This window comes from Trichechus manatus, unplaced genomic scaffold (assembly GCF_000243295.1).
Source record: "Trichechus manatus latirostris isolate Lorelei unplaced genomic scaffold, TriManLat1.0 scaffold00044, whole genome shotgun sequence".
Lineage (NCBI taxonomy): Eukaryota > Metazoa > Chordata > Mammalia > Sirenia > Trichechidae > Trichechus > Trichechus manatus.
The window spans coordinates 13,735,227-13,755,013 of NW_004443980.1; the positions used below are offsets into that span (position 1 = coordinate 13,735,227).

Consider the following 19,787-nt stretch of genomic DNA (forward strand, 5'->3'; position numbering starts at 1 on the left):
GAGTGTGCCTCTTGGCTCAAGTAGATACAAGAGACTAAACCGGCAGCTTCTGTCCAGAGGTGAGATCAGAAGGCAGAGAGGGTTAGGAGCTGGTTGAATGGACATGGGCAATCAGGGGTGGAAAGGAGGAGTGTGCTGTCACAGTATGGGGAGGGCAATTGGAGTCACATAACAATGTATCTATAAATTTTTGTATGAGAAAAAATTAAAAAAAAAAGATTCCTTCCAGCTTTGTGAGTTTGACAAACACCTGTACACCACCTCCTTCCCTTGCTCCTCTAACTCCCCCGCCTGCTAAAAACATACCCTCATACCCTATAACTGGCCAAAGCGTTCAGTGAGCCTCAGTAGTTGTGCAGAGTCAGAGAAGCGTGACTGAACCAAACGCAAGGTGAACAGAATGGAACTTCTTGGTAATCTTTTGTCAATGAAACCACTGACCTAGAATTCTAATTGCATGGTGACCTCCTAGCACTAGCTGCAGTGACATGTTCAGCCTCAACAGAAATGACTTGCTGGGGGTTGGGCCTCGGCAGTTATAGCAGGCTGAAAAATGGTGTCCCCAGGAACTTCAGGGTTTCTTGGTGGTCTTATGCCCCTCCTCACGCCACTCTTTTAAAACAGGGGGATAGAAAATTTTGGAAACGGATGGTGGTGATGGCTGTGCAACATGATGAACGTGGCTGATGTCCCTGAGTTGTACATGTAAGGAATGTTGATATGGCAAATGTTTTGTTTTATGTATATGTATTTGTGTGTGTATACATATGTATGCATCTATACCGCAATTAAAAAAACGATGATTATTAAAGTTTGAATGTTCACTATTGAAAATGCTGAAGAAATAATAAACACCCACAATTCTTTCTCTCAGCAACAACAACAAAAAGATTGGCTCATAAAATAAACAAAATCACTCATAAGTACTGTGCCCCTTAAACAATCAACTGTATTAAACCGAACAGTCAACATTTATGAAAAAGCAAAGATGAGAAGGCAAGGAGGGGAAGGGAAGCTAGATCAATGGAAACAGAACAAACAGAATGGAAATAATGAGAATGCTGACACATAGTGAAAATTATAACCAATGGCACAGAACAATCTAAAAATTGTTCAATGGGAAGCTAATCTGCTGTGTAAATTTTCCCCTAAAACACAATTAAAAAAAAAAACACACCCACACAAAATGTCTTTTCAGGCACTGGCATCTAAAATTCCACATTTCCTGCTTCTCTGTTCATGCTTTAAGGTACCAGTGGAAACCAAGGGAAAAGCTGAGTGGGCCTCAGTAAATCACAGGGATTGAAGCCCTTAGTTCAGATGGCACAATATCACCTCTTCAAGAAAAATCACAGACATACTAATAATGCATTAAAAGGCCAAGTTTCCCTCAATGAAAATACTGTATAGGGTTCTCCCATCCAAATGCTAAGTTATATAATGTGCCTGAAAGCCGAAAAAGGCAGTTGACAAAAGGATTTCCTTGGCATTTATGAGATTGAGTCTGAAATCCTTAAAGACTAAACTGCCTTTAGACTCAGGATAGTAACTGTGCTTTTGACTTGCACCTGGTCAAGTTAACTGAGTGTATTATATATAAATTGATACTAGACTTCTGTGTAGGCTGTTTTCTAATGCTATTTTATATTTCTGTACTTATACAAGTTTATCTTAGAGCTCAGCAACTGATAGTATTGTTGGATGTAGGATATATTCCAAAACATTTTCTAAACAAATTTTGGGATTTTCAGAACATAAGAATGTTCTACAAACATCAGAAAGGCTGTGCTACAATTTATAATTAAAGCTTTAGAAAAGGGGGAAGTGGGAAAACCAACAGAGATGTTGAGAAGAGTCTATAATTTTCACGAACTAAAAACGGCAGACCCATTGTCTGTCTAGTGCCAGCTTTCATTCAAACAAAATTTATTAATAATCAATTACCCTAAATGAGGACCTCCATTCATTAAATCGAACACCTGAGCCGGATTTAGCAACTGTTTAAATCGACGAAGGAACTTTACTCCCTGATTATCTCCGCTCTTGGAATTGACAAAAACCAGCAGAGGGCTAACACAGAAGGAAAAAGTTGCTCTACAGAAACCTGTAAAAACACACAGGACAAAGTCAACATGCAGTTTTTTCTTTTAAATTATTAACAAAAATTCAGAGAAAAGAAAATGAACTCATAAAAATAAAGATTATGTATTACCTGAACAACAAATTATACTTCAAACCCTCCCTCCCATCCAAATGGGGATATGTTTATTATTTACATAGTAAGAATAGAGACCCTATCTTCTTAAATATACTCTATAATAAATACCATACCAAGATGGTAAAAGAATTAATCATAGGTAATTTGAGATACACCACCTGTGTTAACTACACTGAGTTATAGGAAAAAATAGTCTAAAAATTCACATTTGTCAAAGAATTTGGATATTCATATTCAATATTAGAAAAATGTTTTAACTGGTCCTTGCTGAGGCCTGAGAATATATTTTAAAATTTATATTATAGTAACAAAACCCTGATATATGAGGACTTGTGTGTATGTGATGAGGAGAGTTGGAAATAGCAAAGGTTAAAAAAAAAAAAAAAATCACATGATATCATAGGTACCTATAATATCTATTGGTATAATTTAGATAAAACTATTTGAAAAGCAAAAAGCACTATATCAAATGCAAAACATTAATAACAGTATATGGTAAAAGACTTTCGTAATACAGTCTGCTTAGAAGGAAGTTATTTATTACAATGCTGTCCCTAAACCAGCCATTGTAAACAGGTTCCTCAGCACTTAGAGCTAAGATGTAAGATTCTGGGAAAAGAGAATGAGTTTATGGGAATATAAATTCCTACAATAAAATTAGAGAAACGTGGATTGTAACAATAGCAGTGCTAATAGGCAGTTGAATTATGGAGGGGGAAAAATGTACAAAAATTAACCTTTTCAGTTTGTACTTCAGTTAAGAATAATGATCTCATTTGCTGAAATTAATATAAAATCCCTAAGTCTTATACATAGTAATTTTACCACTGTGTTGATAGCTGCATGTTACTTTAATTTTAAAAAACTCTTTTAAAAATTCAATGTACTGTTCAGCATTTAAATAGAGTTATTATATCAAAACTGACCAGAATAACCAATTACAGTTCTATTTATTCTAGGTAAGTAAATGTACACATCCACAGTAAATATATCAGAACTATACATACTTACACTACTGTTACCTACCATCAGAATCAGTGCTGTTTAGTGCAGTGGGAGGTATGATAGATACTTTACATTGGCCAAGTGGACATACAGGATGGTATGAATCTTTGCAGGCAGTGTGTACCTAATAACAAACAAATAAACCTTCAAGAACCACAAAAACAAATTAATGTCTTGCTATGTTATAAATTCCATTTAAGGAACTGATCATTGAGGATCAACTGCATCACAAAACGTTCAGGACTTCATAAATTTCTTTAACGGCACAACATTTAATACTGCTAAGGAATGGACTAATCATTTTAGGGATGGGGATTTGATTCTGGTCTCTGCAGCCTATTCACAGGACTGTCTTAGGCAAGCAGTATATAGTGAGCAAATGCTGCCGAAGGCATGTAGAGAGGAAGAGAAGACATGGGGACAGGAGGACGGAAGGAAGGAGGGAAGTTAGTCAGTATGGCTCAACGTCATTGTCCATAAAACAAACTGATGACGTCTATCTTCTAAAATTCTTAGAGAATTTAATGAAAATAAATACAATCTTGAATGTTTCCACTCCCTTTGCAGTGGTCTTCTAATTTTCTGTTCATACCTCTTTTAGGGCATTTTCTTATTAGTATAGTCATACTAATATATGTATAGATATATTTTATATACATATATTATACTAAGGTATATACTAATACGTATAGTTTGACTCATACATGCCTATTTTCTCAGCTAGACTCGTGGTTCTATAAGGAAAAAGAAAAGTCCTATCACTGTACACCCCTCAGTCTAACATGTTGGAAAGTGGTGCCCATCCTACTCTCTCAGTAAGTGAACTGACTCTCTGTAGAAACAAAAAATTTTCAAAGTCACGTAAGATGCTACTGAGAACAAAAGCAAAGGTAACTATTATGGAAGGACTCAGACAATTTAAAATACTTTATGTACTTACCCAGATAGAGCCTTTGAAATGTTTTAATCAGTAAAAGCAGACCCTTCATAAAGCACTTACTTAATACGGCTTTATTTCATTAGCCTTTTTAGAAAGCTGGCTTACTAATTAAACCTGTACTTATCAAAACTTTAGGGAAAATAATGGAAATTTAATAGTGATTCTTGGTCTGCTGATGATCTAGTTTTGAACAGTATCCTATTATGATTTATAATATTTAAAAGGCCAAATGGATTTTAGAAAAATTTGCATGCAGTTTTAAATGGAATAAAAAATGTACGAGCAAAATGGAAAAATATGTGTAATAATATTAAATGAGGAATAAAGTAGAAAATAAAATTGTACCTTCACTATATTCCAAAAGAAGGTAAAACTACATCCAGATACTAGACAACAGGTGGAAAAATTATGAGTTGTGAACTATGGGTTTTTTGAGTTTTCTACTAGATGATTATGTTTTAGGCACTAGATATCCTGCTGTTAGAAACTCATATTTTAAAGGCAAAATAATATTTAAACAAATAAATGATGATGCAATCTATTTCTAAAAACCCAGCAACTGAAAACCCTATGGAGCACAGATCTACTCTGACACACCTGGGGTCACCATGAGTTGGAATCGACTCGATGACAAGTGGGATAGGAAGTGCAGAACTCAAAGAGCTGTCACAAGGGTGATGGTGGCCCAGAAGCCAGCACGTCTAACTTGCATAGGGCGAGGCAGGGTGGTAAGGGAGGATTTCACAACTAAGGTGAGATTTGAGTTTGGCAGGAAAAAAGAGGGAAAAGGAATTCCAGAATGCCCCTTCCTACTTGTGAAATTTTTAGAGGCTGCGGGTGAGTAGAGTAAGCAAATGAAAAACATAAATAATTCCTACTGCTAAAGATAGTAAAGTTCAAAAACTACTGACTAAATAAAAGTAGGGACATACATAAAAAGAAAAAAAAAAAAAAAAACCTAAACCAAACCCGCTGCCATCGAGGAGATTCCAACTAATAGCGACCCTATAGGACAGAGTAGAACTGCCCCACAGGGTTTCCATATTTCAGGTAAAGACAATTACATAAAATATTTCTAAAAGAATTCATCACACATCTCACTTTAAAAAGAAAAAATACAGTTGACTCTCAAAGTAGAGAAACAGACTTCAATAAATGTGCAGATTAATAAAAAGAGCGATAAATACATACATCAGTGGTTGCCCCCCAAAAGGGGAAGGGGGAATAAAGACTTAAAATCTTGCTTATGGGTACCACTCCCTTAAAATAAGGAATGGCGTGAGAGGGTTCAGGGTTGCACGGAAATTCCAAAGAGAGGTATCAGTTATAGTCTATATATTATATTTAAACGGGATAAGAGAAATAAAAAGCTAACACTGACAGCTAATAAAAGAGGTAACTGATGAAGAATAACATAAAAGTATGAAGACAAATAGACTTACATTTGACTTTAAAATTAAAAGGAAGTACAAATTATCTATCAGATTTGACTAGGAAGTTGTAGGACTTAATTTCCTCTGTGGCCCATGGAATCAATCTCATTGATTATGAAATTAACACTTCATACTCACATCTCTTACATTTGCTGATCTATAAACCACACTTATTAAAGCAATAGTTTTCCAATCTTTTTGTATTTGGGGCTGACTTCCAAATTTGGGCCAGCAACTTTAAGAGATTAAGAGTCAACACAACACTAAAAAAGTCAGCTCCACTTGCAATGTAATCACTCCTACTGCATGACACCATCTCTCAGTGCTAATATCAGTCACCGCCTCCTGACTCTGTGGCATTTTAGCTGCTAGAAACTGTGTGCATGGCCTTGTTCCTGCTCTGACAGTCCTCATGTCATCTGGCATAGCAGGACCATTTCTTGCTGCTGGATACACATTATGCTGTGTGTTTTTCACCCCTTCCTTGCACACACAGGCAAGTTTAAAAACATTTAAAATATCAGCGCATGACCTACTGAACTTGGCGTTTCTTCTGTCAGAGAACGTACACGGGTATTAGCAAAATGTAATTTGATGGCATTCCAAACAAGGGTTGTATGTATGTAACAGGCAGTGGTACAAGCTTGAAAATAGCAAACCACTAAGTGTGGCTAAAATATAATGAAAACCAATAAAAGTGTGGAAGAGTTCCTTAAACCACCAGCACCAAAGCCATTGTCATCGAGTCACTTCTGACTCATAGCGACCCTAAAGGACAGAGTAGAACTGCACCATAGGGTTTCCAAGGAGCAGCTGGTGGATTTGAACTGCTGACCTTTTGGTTAGCAGCCATAGCTCTTAACCACTATGCCACCAAGGCTCCGGAAGAGTCCCTTAGACAGAAGAAATGTAATAACAAGAGCTAAGTATTACACAAAGGGCATTTAGAATGGAAGGAATACACATTAAAGACGACAAAGGCAACTATGGGGTGTGTGTGCTACCAGGCCCTGCTCTGCCATAAATTCTTTGTCCTGCCTCAAAACAACACATATGAAAAAGTTTTGCAAAGAAGCTAATTAAAAAGTATAGAATGATTAGAAAACCCTTACCATTGCTTTGCACCAAAGGCATTTCCAGTCTTGCAGCCGGAGAACACTACCGCAGGTTTTGTCACAGACAACGCATTTGGCGCTCACAGGCAAGTTGCCCTCGAGCCACTGGTGAGGCATGGCTACCTGGGGGGCAGGGAGAAAGGGCAGGCAAGTGAGAGACTGTGAAGGACATCATTCTTCATTCTTATCCTAGTGAAAATACTTATTTCTGACTCTATGGGCTCAATAATAAGCATAGTTTATGGCATCCATTCATTTACCAAACATTTATTAAGCACCTGTTATGCTCTGAGGAAACCGTGGTGGCACAGAGGTTAAGAGCTATGGCTGCTAACAAAAAGGTCAGTAGTTTGAATCCACCAGGCGCTCCTTGGAAACTCTATGGGGCAGTTCTACTCTGTCCTACAGGGTCGGTATGAGTTGGAATCGACACAATGGCAATGGGTTTGGTTTTTTGGTTTTTATTATGCTCCGAACACCACAGGGTTACAAAGATAACACAGTTGCCACTGAGTCAATTCCAAATCACAGCTACCCCATGTGTGTCAGAGTATAACTGTGCCCCCGTAGGGTTTTCAACAGCTGATGTTTGGGAAGCAGACTGCCAGGCCTTTCTTCCAAGGGGACTGCTGGGTGGACTTGAACCACCAACCTTTCAGTTAGCAACCGAGCATGTTAACCATTTGCATGACGCAGGGACTGCGACAGATAGGCATGTAAGTCTAAATCTGTGCCCTTGAGGATTCCTACCCTAGCTGAGGAGAAAGACATGTAAAGGATTATCATAAAGTGATCATTACATGCTATTAGAGATTTGTATACGAATATGACGTGCTATGGGCAAGAATCTTCAGGCCGGAGCTCTGCTGAGAGAAAACCCTGAAGTCTGAGGAGTGAACACCTGAGCTAAGCCTTGAAGAGTAGCTCAGGATTTGTGAGGGAAGGATCTACAACACCAGCCCATCACAACAGCCACTCAGCCCTATTCACAACAGATCTTCCTCAAAATTTAAAAGCTAAAGAAAGCTATGAAGGACTGAATGGAAAATAAAAGCTCATAATTAAACAAAACCTTCCATTTAATCCTAATAATAAACATTTTCACTTAACCATCATTTCATACATTTTCCAGAAGAACTGAAAATAAAGAAAGGAACACTGGCAAGAGACCAGAGACAGAACAGAAACATACGCCATCTTCGTCCTCTATGATGTCCTTCCCAATGGAGGCCAGAGTCGTCCATTTGCAGTTATTTGTTGCTCTCACTGCACACCTTTTGTGAGCTTTGAATTTACACACTTAAAAAATAAAAAGTAAGTCAATCATTTTTTAAATAATTATGTACTTATGTACCAATAATTAAAAAAAATCACAACATGAAATAAATGTTTAAGCGGGTTACAAGGAAAACAAACATAAAAAAAGTTTAAATTACTCTTCAACAATAGTAATGGTATTCTGAAAAAAAATTATGCCTATCTACTCATGAGGCGGAAACCCTGGTGGTGAAGTGGTTAAGAGCTATAGCTGCTCACCAAAAGGTCAGCAGTTCGAATCCACCAGGCGCTCCTTGGAAACCTTATAGGGCAGTTCTATTCGGTCCTATAGGGTCGATAAGAGTCGGAATCGACTTGACGGCAATGGGCATTCATGAGGCACTTTTATTAAACTATAGATAAAGTGATATTTAGAGAGAATGAACTAACTTATAAAAGAAAAAGAGAAAGGAAATAAATACAAAAGAACTAGTTCTTGAAGAGATGGGAGACAATACATACACATGACACAGAAGCAAATAAAATCAGTAATATCAGGGTGCTGGAAACATCTTCTTCTTACCGTGGGTGCTGATCACATGAGTGTGTTTAATTAGTGAAACTCACTGAGCTGTACACTTCTGATAGCTGCATTTTTCTGTATGTATAATATACTTACAATAAAATAAGTTTGAAAATATCGTTATGATAAAGGATAAGGATTCTACAGAAGAGATTTAAAGTGGAAGTATGTCAATAAAATATCCAGGCAACATGGGAAATAGGGTGATGAAGTTCACAAACACAGCCATTGCCTTTTAAAAGTATTATGTTGAGATGACTACATTATAATGTAGAAGGAAGGAATGATGAAGTCATGTTCCCACTACATGCATCTAATTCTCCCCAGCCCTATTATCATAAAGAAGCCTATAAAAGAGATCTTAGAGGAAATAACCAGGAAAGAAGTAGCATATATGTGAAAACAAGTAAACTACAGATTATTTGGGAAAAAAACGAAAAAAACAAGGAAACCACAGATTATGAATTTGAAAAATTAACTATGCTAATGAAAATCAGAACTTGACTACTATTATATACATTTATCCTTCTAAGGGCACAAATTATCCAAGCATTAGCAGATACTAATGTTATGTCAGTTTTTGACTTTGCTGATAAATATTTAAAAGTTGAGGTCATTCCAGTGGGAAACATGAAACTTAGTAAGGTGACTGTGGTAAATTCTACACGTAAGGTGGCTCCTTTTCACATGCTCTTTTAAATGTCTAGGTGTCAACCATTAACAAACTTGGAATGATGGGTTGGTTACCCACCATTCTCTTTTAACTGTCCTAACTTGATATACAATGAAGACGAATGGGACAGGTCAAATAATTAAGATGCCTATAGCCAAATGTTCAAATGCTTCAGGTATCTTGAACAGCTGATACATACGTGGCCTCTAAGACTGAGCTGGTTCTTCCTTGAAATATAGTTATGTTTATACTAATATACTGTGTTCAGAAATGTTTCATTTACCTCCTCTTTTGTGTACCGGGACACATTTCTCTCCTGGAACACATACAATTTTTTTTCATAAATAATTGTGTGACTCCAACCCAGACTTCACACAGAAAACAAAAATTTTTCAATTGAATTTTGTTGCTGATAAACAAAGAGCGTGAAGAAATAGCACTAAATAGTAAGCTTGAAAAACGGTTTTAGCATGACAGTTCCCTTCATCTATAAAGGTACTTCTCAAAAGTGTGGTCCTAAAAGAAGTCCCTGGGTGTTGCAAATGGTTAATGCGCTTGACTGATAACCAAAAGGTCGGAGATTTGAGTCCACCCAAAGGTACCTCAAAAGAAAGGCCTGGTGATCTACTTTCAAAAAATCAGCCATTGATGCCAGTGAGCCAGGTCAGAGCAGCAGTGACTTCCAAAGCTTCTCTAGATCTGTTCTGAAAAGGTAGGGTTCCTTTTTCCCCCCTTATGAAGAAAATTATGATGAGTTCAGAAGTGAGACTTTAGAAATGAAAAGATTAGACTTGCCAGAAAAAGGGATTGAACAACTTTCAGGAATTTCAAAGATTCTGCATCTCTTTATACTATTCTTGATAAAGTCAATTATTATTAATTAATTAATGTCTGTTGTCCCCTCCTTTTTATTTTTCTCTTTCTTTTGTAGTTTTAGGGATATTTAGTGTCAACTCAATGTATCCCATTTTAGAGTAAGTTTAACACCCTTATTAACCATTCAATTTGTCCTTGTATCATATTTAAGTTACCTCGCTTTGCCCCAGTCAGCTGTGGGCCTCATTAATAAATCTCATGATTAAACCTCCCAAAGGTGCAGAACTAATTGGTTCGCTTTCTTCTGAGACAGAGTACATCAGCACAGTCTCCTGTAACCTCCTCTGTGTTAGCCACAGTGTTATTTGGATTTGAGTTCCCTCCCTCAACAGCCATCCTCTACAAAAGTGAGGCTCTTCACCACAGCCTCCTCAGTACACACCAAGCTCCATGTAGGGTGAGCTCATGGGCTTCTCCCTGAGGCTGCACTTCACCTATTTGAGGCTCTTGTTTTGCACAAATGAAGCCACTGGCTGAATGATGACCTCTGGATTTCTACAATCTAACATCTAAATGACAAACACTATGATATAATTTGGATTATTTATTTGTACAAATGAAACCTTCCAGCAAAGAAAGAAAAAGTATGACTTATGTTTGACTTCAATGCTTTTCCTCAAAACGAATTTGCTTTACCAGCTGGAAACAAATCCTGTATGAACAGAAAAATTCTCTGTGCCCCATGGATCAGAGTCAGAGTACAGACAAACTGAAAGAATAGAACGTTAGTTACTTGACTATGTGATTCACAGGTGCCACCAGAAGGGAGCACAGCTGGTATTTTGGACATAGGTTGGGCACTAAAGTCATGAACTGGCCTAACGGCATCACTTCTGCTCAGGCAGGCCTCAGTCCCCTTCTGGATGGCAGTGGGGCAATACCACATCACTGGGGGGGTCTCCAGCTAATGGGGATTTGCCGGTATGCTCCAGGCAAAAGTTCCACTCAGAGGGAACCGAAGCATCGTTTGCTGAACAACATAAAGAAATAAAACCAGTCATTTTCTATGACTTTTAGATTAGTTGAATTAACTAACTTCAAAAAGGGGTATAATTTACCTATTTGGTTTAATTTCTTACTATGATTAGATTGATTTGACAGGTAATGAGGAAGCACTGAGGATTTTAAAGCAAGGTTAACAGCTGGATCAGGTTGAATTTTTAGAAAATTTTTGGAAAATTCACTTGGAAATGTATGTGGATGTTTTGGAGTATGGAGACAGAAAATAACGAGACAGCGTGAAGTGGTGACAGCCCTTGTACATCTCTCATGAACAAAGACCAACTCTCGGCTAATATCCACACTAAGAGAGAGTAATAAGTTGAGTCATGATTTAAAAAAAAAAAAAAAAATTACTCATCTAGAATTGCACATGTAAAAAATGTTGAACTGGCAAATGTTTTGTTACATATATACTTATCACAATTAAAAATGATCTATTTAAAAAAAAAATCAGCCATTGAAAACCCTACGGAGAACAGGTCTCCTCTGACACACATGGGGTCGCCATGAGTTGGATTCTACTCCAAGGCAACTGGTTTGTGGTCCTAAAACCATCTGCATCAGAATTCCCAGCGTGCTTTTTAAGTACTAATCATTGCTTGATACTAACAGTCAATAAGTGTTTCCTAAAGGGAGAAGAAGTGTAATGCCAAGGTTCTTTGAAAATTCCACCATTAAAAATCAAGTAGCCCATTAAAAATAAATATCACACTTTTATAATAATAAAATGCTTCATGCAATGAGCTTTGAGAGTTACAGAGTGTACAGTACAACATATAACGATAATAATAACACAAACCAGACTGGAATTATGGTAACTAAGGAATGGAAATGATTAATGGGTATCTTATTTTGCTAGAAATGATAATTAAACAAATGTCTTCAAACAAGCAATTCTAAAATAAAGCACTTTTCCCTGACCTGTAAAGCTACACTTTTAAAACCACAGAACTTAAAAAATATACTGACATGTGACAAAATTATGTCAGTGCAATATTCAGTCTCCACCCACAGAATTTTTGTAAGTGGTAAATAAAAGTTCATGAGTACCCATGTTGATATATTTGATGCTGTTGGTAAAATAAAAAAAAAATCTAACATTTTTTACAATTACTGTTTAAATAACCATGAAAGACAATTATGCTCTGAAATTATAATAAAAAACTGACTACCCATTGCCGTCGAGTTGATTCCGACTCACAGAGATCCTACAGAACAGAGTAGAACTGCCCCATAGGGTCTCCTAGGCTGTAAATCTTTACGGAAACAGACTGCCACATCTTTCTCCTACAGAGCGGATGGTGGGTTCGAATCGCTGACCTTTTTGGTTAGCAACTGAGCGCTTAACCACTGTGCCAATGTGCTCAACTGACTTAGGGGATTGTTTATGAAAACTGTTTTTCTACCTTCTATTATTTCCTTTACAGCACTGGTGGCACAGTCAGTTCAGCAGTTCGAATCCACCAGCTGCTCCTTGGAAACCATATCGGGCAGCTCTACTCTGTCCTATAACATTTTATATACAAAAGGCCTTAAAATAATAATTTTATTTATTATTCAACATAAACCTAAGATACAAATCAGTACAGCCTCATTTTACTGTGAAAAATGAGAGCAGCAAGTTTGAGTAAATTTAGTGATGGCCTCATATACTGGAAGCTGGATTTCATTCAAATACAAAGTTATTCATCTTCACTGTTTAGTGAATATTTATTATACTTGCATCTCCATTATAACTTTTCTATCCTATGCCTTTAGTTTTATCAAGCAAGTAGTTGATTCAGATTTTTTGGGGGGAGATCTGAAATTTAAGTATAACTTTGATTATGATAAAAATATTCCAAATAAACTGCATTTTCATTAGATGAAAAGATAACTTTTTATATTCATAAAGCCTTTGGGGATTTAATAAAACCTTCTCTATGGTTCTAAAAATACTAATGGACAAGATGTTGCAGATTTAAAAATTTCATGAGTAGAGAAACTGAATGATAATATACAACCTTTGAAAAATATAATGTAAAAACCCAATACTTGAGACTTAAAAAAAAAAGTCAGGAAGACACTATTATTTACAAAAGACTATAACAAATTTATTTAAAGACTTAAGTTTATTATTTTTATCAGCTGATATAATTTTCATTTTTCTTTTAAAATGCTTAGAAAAATATTCAGTCATTTCACAATTAACCTCAATTCCTAAGTAGTTAATTACATTTAACTATGATAAATCTCAAATCAGAAGGGTACCACAGATCATCTCAGATCTGGTATCTTTATTAGTATTCTGGGATGAGAGAGAGACCAGTAGGTAACAGTAGAAGGTCTTCAACATATAACATGCCACATAGTATTAGAGACCTGGGGGAGGTTATTTAGATCTACATGAGCCCTTTGAGATTAAAGTTCCTAAGACCAAATTGTATCTTTGTTTGCAATCATTCTTTAAATCTAAAATATGTTTCATGCCTCCTCCAAATTTTTGTTTTAATTTATTTTCATGCATCAGGTGATGCAATCTGGAACTATTTACTTGATAAATTTCACACAGATCACAGTTACAAACTCCTATAATTTACTTGACGAGAAATGAAGTTTTATTGCATATATTCTCTCCTTTAATTTTTATAGTGACTCTGTGAGGCAGAAATAACTATCATGCCCATTTTACAGATGAGGAAATAAATATCAAAAAGAATTAAACCATTTGCCCCAGTCACAAAGTTTGTAACGGTGGACATGGAATTTGAAACCAAAGGGTTCTCTATTTTTATGAAGTGAAATCCGTGTAACATAAAATTAACTATTTTAAAGTGTACAATTCAGTGGCATTTAGTACTTTCACAAAGAGCCCTATTCTTAACATTATCATATTAAATAGATATAATAATGATGTATCCCAGATTTTATCATTTAGGATCAACTAAAAAACATGGCCGTATTGCTGCTTTATTATTTAATTATAATAAAGTTATATTCAAAATTACTTAAGAAATTTTTATATTAGAGAAAAAAATGGTATTGGTATTATATAATTCAAAAAGCAGTACATAATGGTGTGATTACTAAGGTATGTAATTAAATAAACCTAAATAAGTTATGAGTTATCTCTTGATAATTACTAATGTACTTGCTTTTGTTGGTCACTAGTCTTAAAATGGGGCCCTGGTGGCACAGCGGTTAAGCGTTTGGCTGCTAACCAAAAGGTCAGCAGTTCAAATCCACCAGCTGCTCCTTGGAAACCCTATGAGGCAGTCCTATAGGGTCACTAGTCTTAAAAAATAATTCACAAATCGTGTAAAGGAAAAGAAAAGCAGCATAGGCCTTATTTTAGAAAACTTTAAAGAAATTAGAAAGGACGGCATCTTAAAGAAACGTAAATAAATAAAAGAAGCCAGTGTTTTAAACAATGCAATATATGTAACCATCAAAGATTCTGCCAAAGAGTATATACTGTTGCCACTGAATATCTTGATCTCCACAATCAGAACAAAATAAAGAACACAAGAATAGTAACAATTGTGAAAGTCCAAAAAAATTTTTCAAACAGTAGTTGCTAGCCCAGTAGGAGTGACATGCTATGTTCGGCCCATGTTTCCTTTCAAATGATTTTATATTATCTTTCTCTGTGCAAAAAAATTCCCAAAGTTAGTCCTATATGTGCAGAGCTCAACTTTAAGCTTGAATAAAACTTAGAACAGTGTTCTAGCTGTCATACTCCTGGCTACTGCTTTCACCCAAGGTAACTGTGCTCCTATAATGAGTGTTTTTCTGTAAACAATGGTAGCATGTTCACAGTTTGTTTAGTGTTGGGAGAGAATATGTTGGCTGTTACGGTACCTTCACAGGAGAGGCCATGGGAGGTGACTCCAGAGAGACTTTCTCTGCACACGTTACAGAAGGTGGGTCTGGCATGGGAGCAGGCGTACCAGTTATGCATCCCTGAGAAATGTTCCACGTTAAACTGGGCCACCTAGAAATGAGAAATTAGCACAAATTTGCCAAACAAGAAAACAAGACTACAGACGCTTAACTATTCAGAACGTATATAATGAAGATAAAATTTCCAAATCCACAGTTTTTACAAGTAAAGCACTTTGCTTTAAATAGAAAATTTCAAAACGAGGTTTAAACGAGTTTCTGAATGAGTCTACACATAGGTATCTTTACATACTGTAGCTGTATCTCTTTGGTTAACCTTTACAGGCAGTCCCTGGATTACGAACGAGTTCAATTCCTAAATCTGTCTTCAAGTCGAATTTGTACGTAAGTCGGAACAGTTAGGTACAGTTCGTATCTAACGTCAGTCAAATGTTTGTTTTAGTATGTAATGTATCGTGTACTTTCTATTCATAAAAAAATTAAACAAACATTTCTAGATACACTAAAATATCTTTAACACAATAATACGGTAATAATAATAATGTTTTGACGTGTGCCACAAAGTAGCGCCTGTTTGTTATTACAAACCATTGTATGTACCTCGAATTTTTCATATTTGGTCACGCGTCGCTTAACTTGCACGATACGTGCTGTGAAACAGGATGTTATGTGATTTGGACGCTGTGTGAACATACCCATATGGCGAGCATTCACTGATTTTCTACCTCCGTATTGTTTAATAACCTTTTGTTTCACTTCCAAACTGATACTTCTCCTTTGCCTCCTGCGGCTGCTATCACTAGCACTTGTTTTGCTGTGTTTGGCAGTCATGATGCACTTTACAGTAACATTTTCAAAAGAAAATTAAACAGAGAGATGCCACAACACTCAAGAGACACATGATACATGAGATTGGATGCTGCTGCCTATGAGTCAAAACACTGTTATTTATAAGTAGGGAAAGTTCACATTAAAATAACAATAGAAAGTACAGTATACTACAAACATAAGCCAATAACACAGGCATTTATTATAACTATCAATTCACATGTATTATATATGTGCTGTACCATTATTCGGCTGGCAGTGCAATCACTTTGTACACAAGAGACATGACAAACACCTGTTGCGCGCGGGAAGCTGTTGCGTTTGCTATGTCTGGTTACGTCTGCTATGTCCCAGTCCCTGATCGGGATTCTGAATTGTATTAGAACCTTATGGGGCCACGGATGTACGTGTGGTCAGATGTTGCCAGAATGGACGTTATGTGGTGCATGATTGTAACAGACTTTATGGGGGTTGGTTGGTAACTACGGGTTGTATGTAAGTTGGACGTCCGTAACCCAGGGACTGCCTGTATTCCCTAAGAACATGAGATTATGGAAGAGATGCTCTTTTACCTCATAAGTTTCTCTGGTCTGTACAGACTTCAGGCAGCTGATCCAATCCTCCATCTCCTTCCTGTTGTCAGCACACAGCATTAGCCTTCTGAATGGAGTGATTATCTGAAAGGGACAATTCAGATCTAATTACTGTTAATAACCAAGAGAAATTATTGCAAAACCTAATTTTAGAAATTCCACTTGCTAACATATGAGTCTTTATATCCTTAATGAAGAAGGTAAGATTATCTGTAAACACAAATAGGTTTTATTCTCTGCGTATGATCTAATGTGGTCTAGGAAACAAAAAAAGCCCTCATCCGGACTTCTAAGGAGTCTTTATCTTTACCTGTCTTCGATCCTGTTGCTATATACCTCTCAGACTATTTAGCTCTTTACCAAAGGCTATGAACCTAAATAAATAATACCTTCTTATTTCATAGAATATGTCTTGAAAATTGATTTTGAATATACTTTAAAATAATTCATAGGAAGCTTAGAATTAACACATATTTTTAATATGGAAATTAAAAAATTGAGAATCAAAGGAATGCAATATTAAATGATTTCATACTTTGTTTACTATTGTATGAAGATTATTCTGTAACTAGTTAACTAACACTGGATTTATATATAACTTCCACTGCCTGTTTTAATCTGATCTATGTGCAAGATTTTTTCCCATTATGTACAATTCCTCTATATTACTTTTTAGTGAAAGCAAAGAGAAAGAATCAGCATAAAAGTCCTTTAGTTGGCTTTAGGGAGAGAAATAATTATTACTTTCATCTTTTTTCCTGTCACTAAAATAGGCAACTTAATTATATTAAGAACCTTAAAGCAAGTGAAATGAAAACCTCATGCTATTATAGCACCAACAGTGCTTCAAAGTGAGATTCTGAAATGACTTGAAAGAAGCCCGTATTTATCTGTGAATAGAATATTCTGGTTATAATCTTGAAGTTATTAAGTCCTAACTATTTACCACAAACAAGAGGTCATTTATTTACTTGTGGAAGAAGAGCAAAACGTTACATTCCTACCTAGAAATGATTTCCAAATAATACGTTATACATTCACTTGTATAAGCAGTTCTTACTTTCTCAGGTTACAAACCTCTTGATCGCATCATAAATGATCTTATATGGCATTATAGAGAAGAGTTCACAAATAGTGGAAAAGCAATAATCATCTTAAGGGGGGGAAAGACTCCTCCCCAAAAGGAGAAAACCTGTAACCCTAAATCACTACTATTCACCTTAGAAAATAAGCCCAATGTTTTAAAACTATAGAGTGATCAGCCCAGTCTTACCTGCTCACCGGTCACTGCCTCTTCTCCTTTATCATTGGTTTGGGCTACACAGTCTTTCCCCAAACCAAGAGGCCTTTAGCACATCTGCCAGGCATGCGCACTTAAATACAGCCAGCCAAAAGTCACATGGAAGACGAGCACCAACCATTTCACTTTGGGTAATTTTTTAATTGCGTATGAAATGGAAGAGAACCTCATTTTTGCATTTTCTTCTGTCTTCTACCGCCTTCTCTTGATAAAGCATACTAACAACTGGTCACTTCTCTTCCTCAATAAATAGTTAATGCAAAGAGTAATGCCTCCCTCATTACTTAGGAGCCAAATGGATGCTTTATTGCTTCAAATTGTTTTCCTAGGACAGCTCATCAGATGCAGCTGAGAGGCGCCATTAGATCATAATACACTCCTGGCTCCAATGACTGGCATAGCACTCCAGAAATCTCCAAGTTTCACTGGTCTCACTGATGTTATCTGGACAAATGCTGCCTCCGGCCTTTATTCTGCACTATATTATCTGATGTAACTATAAGGATTCCCTCTCCTTCATTATGATGTTATAGTAGACAAGGATTATTCAGATAAATAAACCAAGCTTGCGATTTCATTCTTTAATTTTGTTCTTTGCTGAATTCTAAGTAAAGCATGATGACTGATGGTTTTAACTATCATTAATGCCTTTTCATTCTTTAAAAGTCATTGTGAATTCAACAAAAAGGGGAGCAAGAAGGATAGAGATACAGTTTCTCATTTTTCTTGCAGTTGTTAGGGTAATAAAATGTCTCTATTTGGAAGGATTTCAGCAATATGCTAATGTATGTACCTTACATGTTAATGAAGTAAAATGTGTAATTTGGCAATTTCTTATTTTTAGTAAGTTTTTAAATAGACAATGATAAATAAAGATCATAACATAATTTTGACTTTATAAAGAAATTATAAACAAAACTGTTTTTATTTATAGGCCTTGTGAATAAGTTTGGTTACAAAATCTACTGATTATAAAATTATAAGATGTCAATATGTAAAAAAGAAAAGTCTTCATAAATCATTTGATGTGGTATGTCTGGCTTTGTGACTGCAGTACCAAAAATACCACAGGGGGCAGCCCAGAGGTGTCTGGGCCTAACTGAGGACAAGCCTGGTCTACCCAGCAAACCTGTAACATCCCCTAAATTGACCCTTTACCCCGGGGCAATCCCTCATCAAGCCTTCAGGCTCTGACTTCCACCTCCCCTTTATTTAAGCTCTTTATCATTACAGACCTCTGCAGGAAACGATACAACAGTCACAACTGTTGACTGACAGACTCCAGTTATATACCCTAGCTAAGCCCCATTATTTTGGGAGCAGCAAGCCCCTGCTAAAATTATTTAGGTCTTACTCTGTAGAATTCTGAAAGTATATCTGAATCAGCCTTTTTATTATGATGAGTAGGACAGGGGAGATGAAAGGACAGGACATGATCCCCTCACCACGTGGGGAGGGGAGACTATTTCTCAAGGACGACTATCTGAGCCTGTTGGAAGCTAAGCCCAGGAAATTTCTGTAACTGGAAGACTTTTAAATTTTCTTGAAGATCTGAAACTTCCCTTCCTACAGTTTTCCCTGGCCTTTGTCCTTATCTCAACCCCACAATTACTCTCTCTTCCCACTACCCCAACATTCCTGAATAATTTTTTTCCAGTACATCTGAACTTACTTCAGTAATTAATTTGTTCAAATTATAACCACTACTCCCACCTCAGATCCTGGAACGTATCTGTCTGTCCATCCATCCAAGCATATGTCGAGTTTGTACTGTATGCCAGTGCCCAAGAAAACCATATGGGCTTTGCCTTGATAGTCTATAAGGGAGACATGTAAGCGAACCAAGGATTTTGTCTGAAGAAGTGCTGTACAAGACAGGGCTCCAAAAGAGAGACATCTAAATCAGACAGTTTCCTAAATGCTACTTCAGATAACATACAAAACTCTCCATTAACAGAGATATTCCTCCACTTTAAGAGTTACTGGCCTAGGATACAACGAAAAGATTAGTCCAAAGGACTAATTGTCCACAGCTACCAAGACCTTCACCGGACTGAGTCCAGTACAGCTAGATGGTGCCCG

General features: G+C 36.5%; 1 protein-coding gene across 1 annotated transcript in view; it reads right to left on the minus strand.

Moving 5' to 3' along the window:
- Nucleotides 1–19,787, minus strand: part of DGKH (diacylglycerol kinase eta) — a 253,952-nt gene that overhangs the window by 77,141 nt on the left and 157,024 nt on the right. Inside the window, exons 5-10 of the mRNA XM_004376610.3 lie at nt 16,385–16,489; nt 14,943–15,075; nt 7,904–8,010; nt 6,709–6,834; nt 3,245–3,347; nt 1,945–2,104 (exon numbers count right to left, since the gene is read on the minus strand). Of these exons, the coding sequence (XP_004376667.1) occupies nt 1,945–2,104; nt 3,245–3,347; nt 6,709–6,834; nt 7,904–8,010; nt 14,943–15,075; nt 16,385–16,489 (734 nt within the window). The remainder of the gene's footprint in view (nt 1–1,944; nt 2,105–3,244; nt 3,348–6,708; nt 6,835–7,903; nt 8,011–14,942; nt 15,076–16,384; nt 16,490–19,787) is intronic.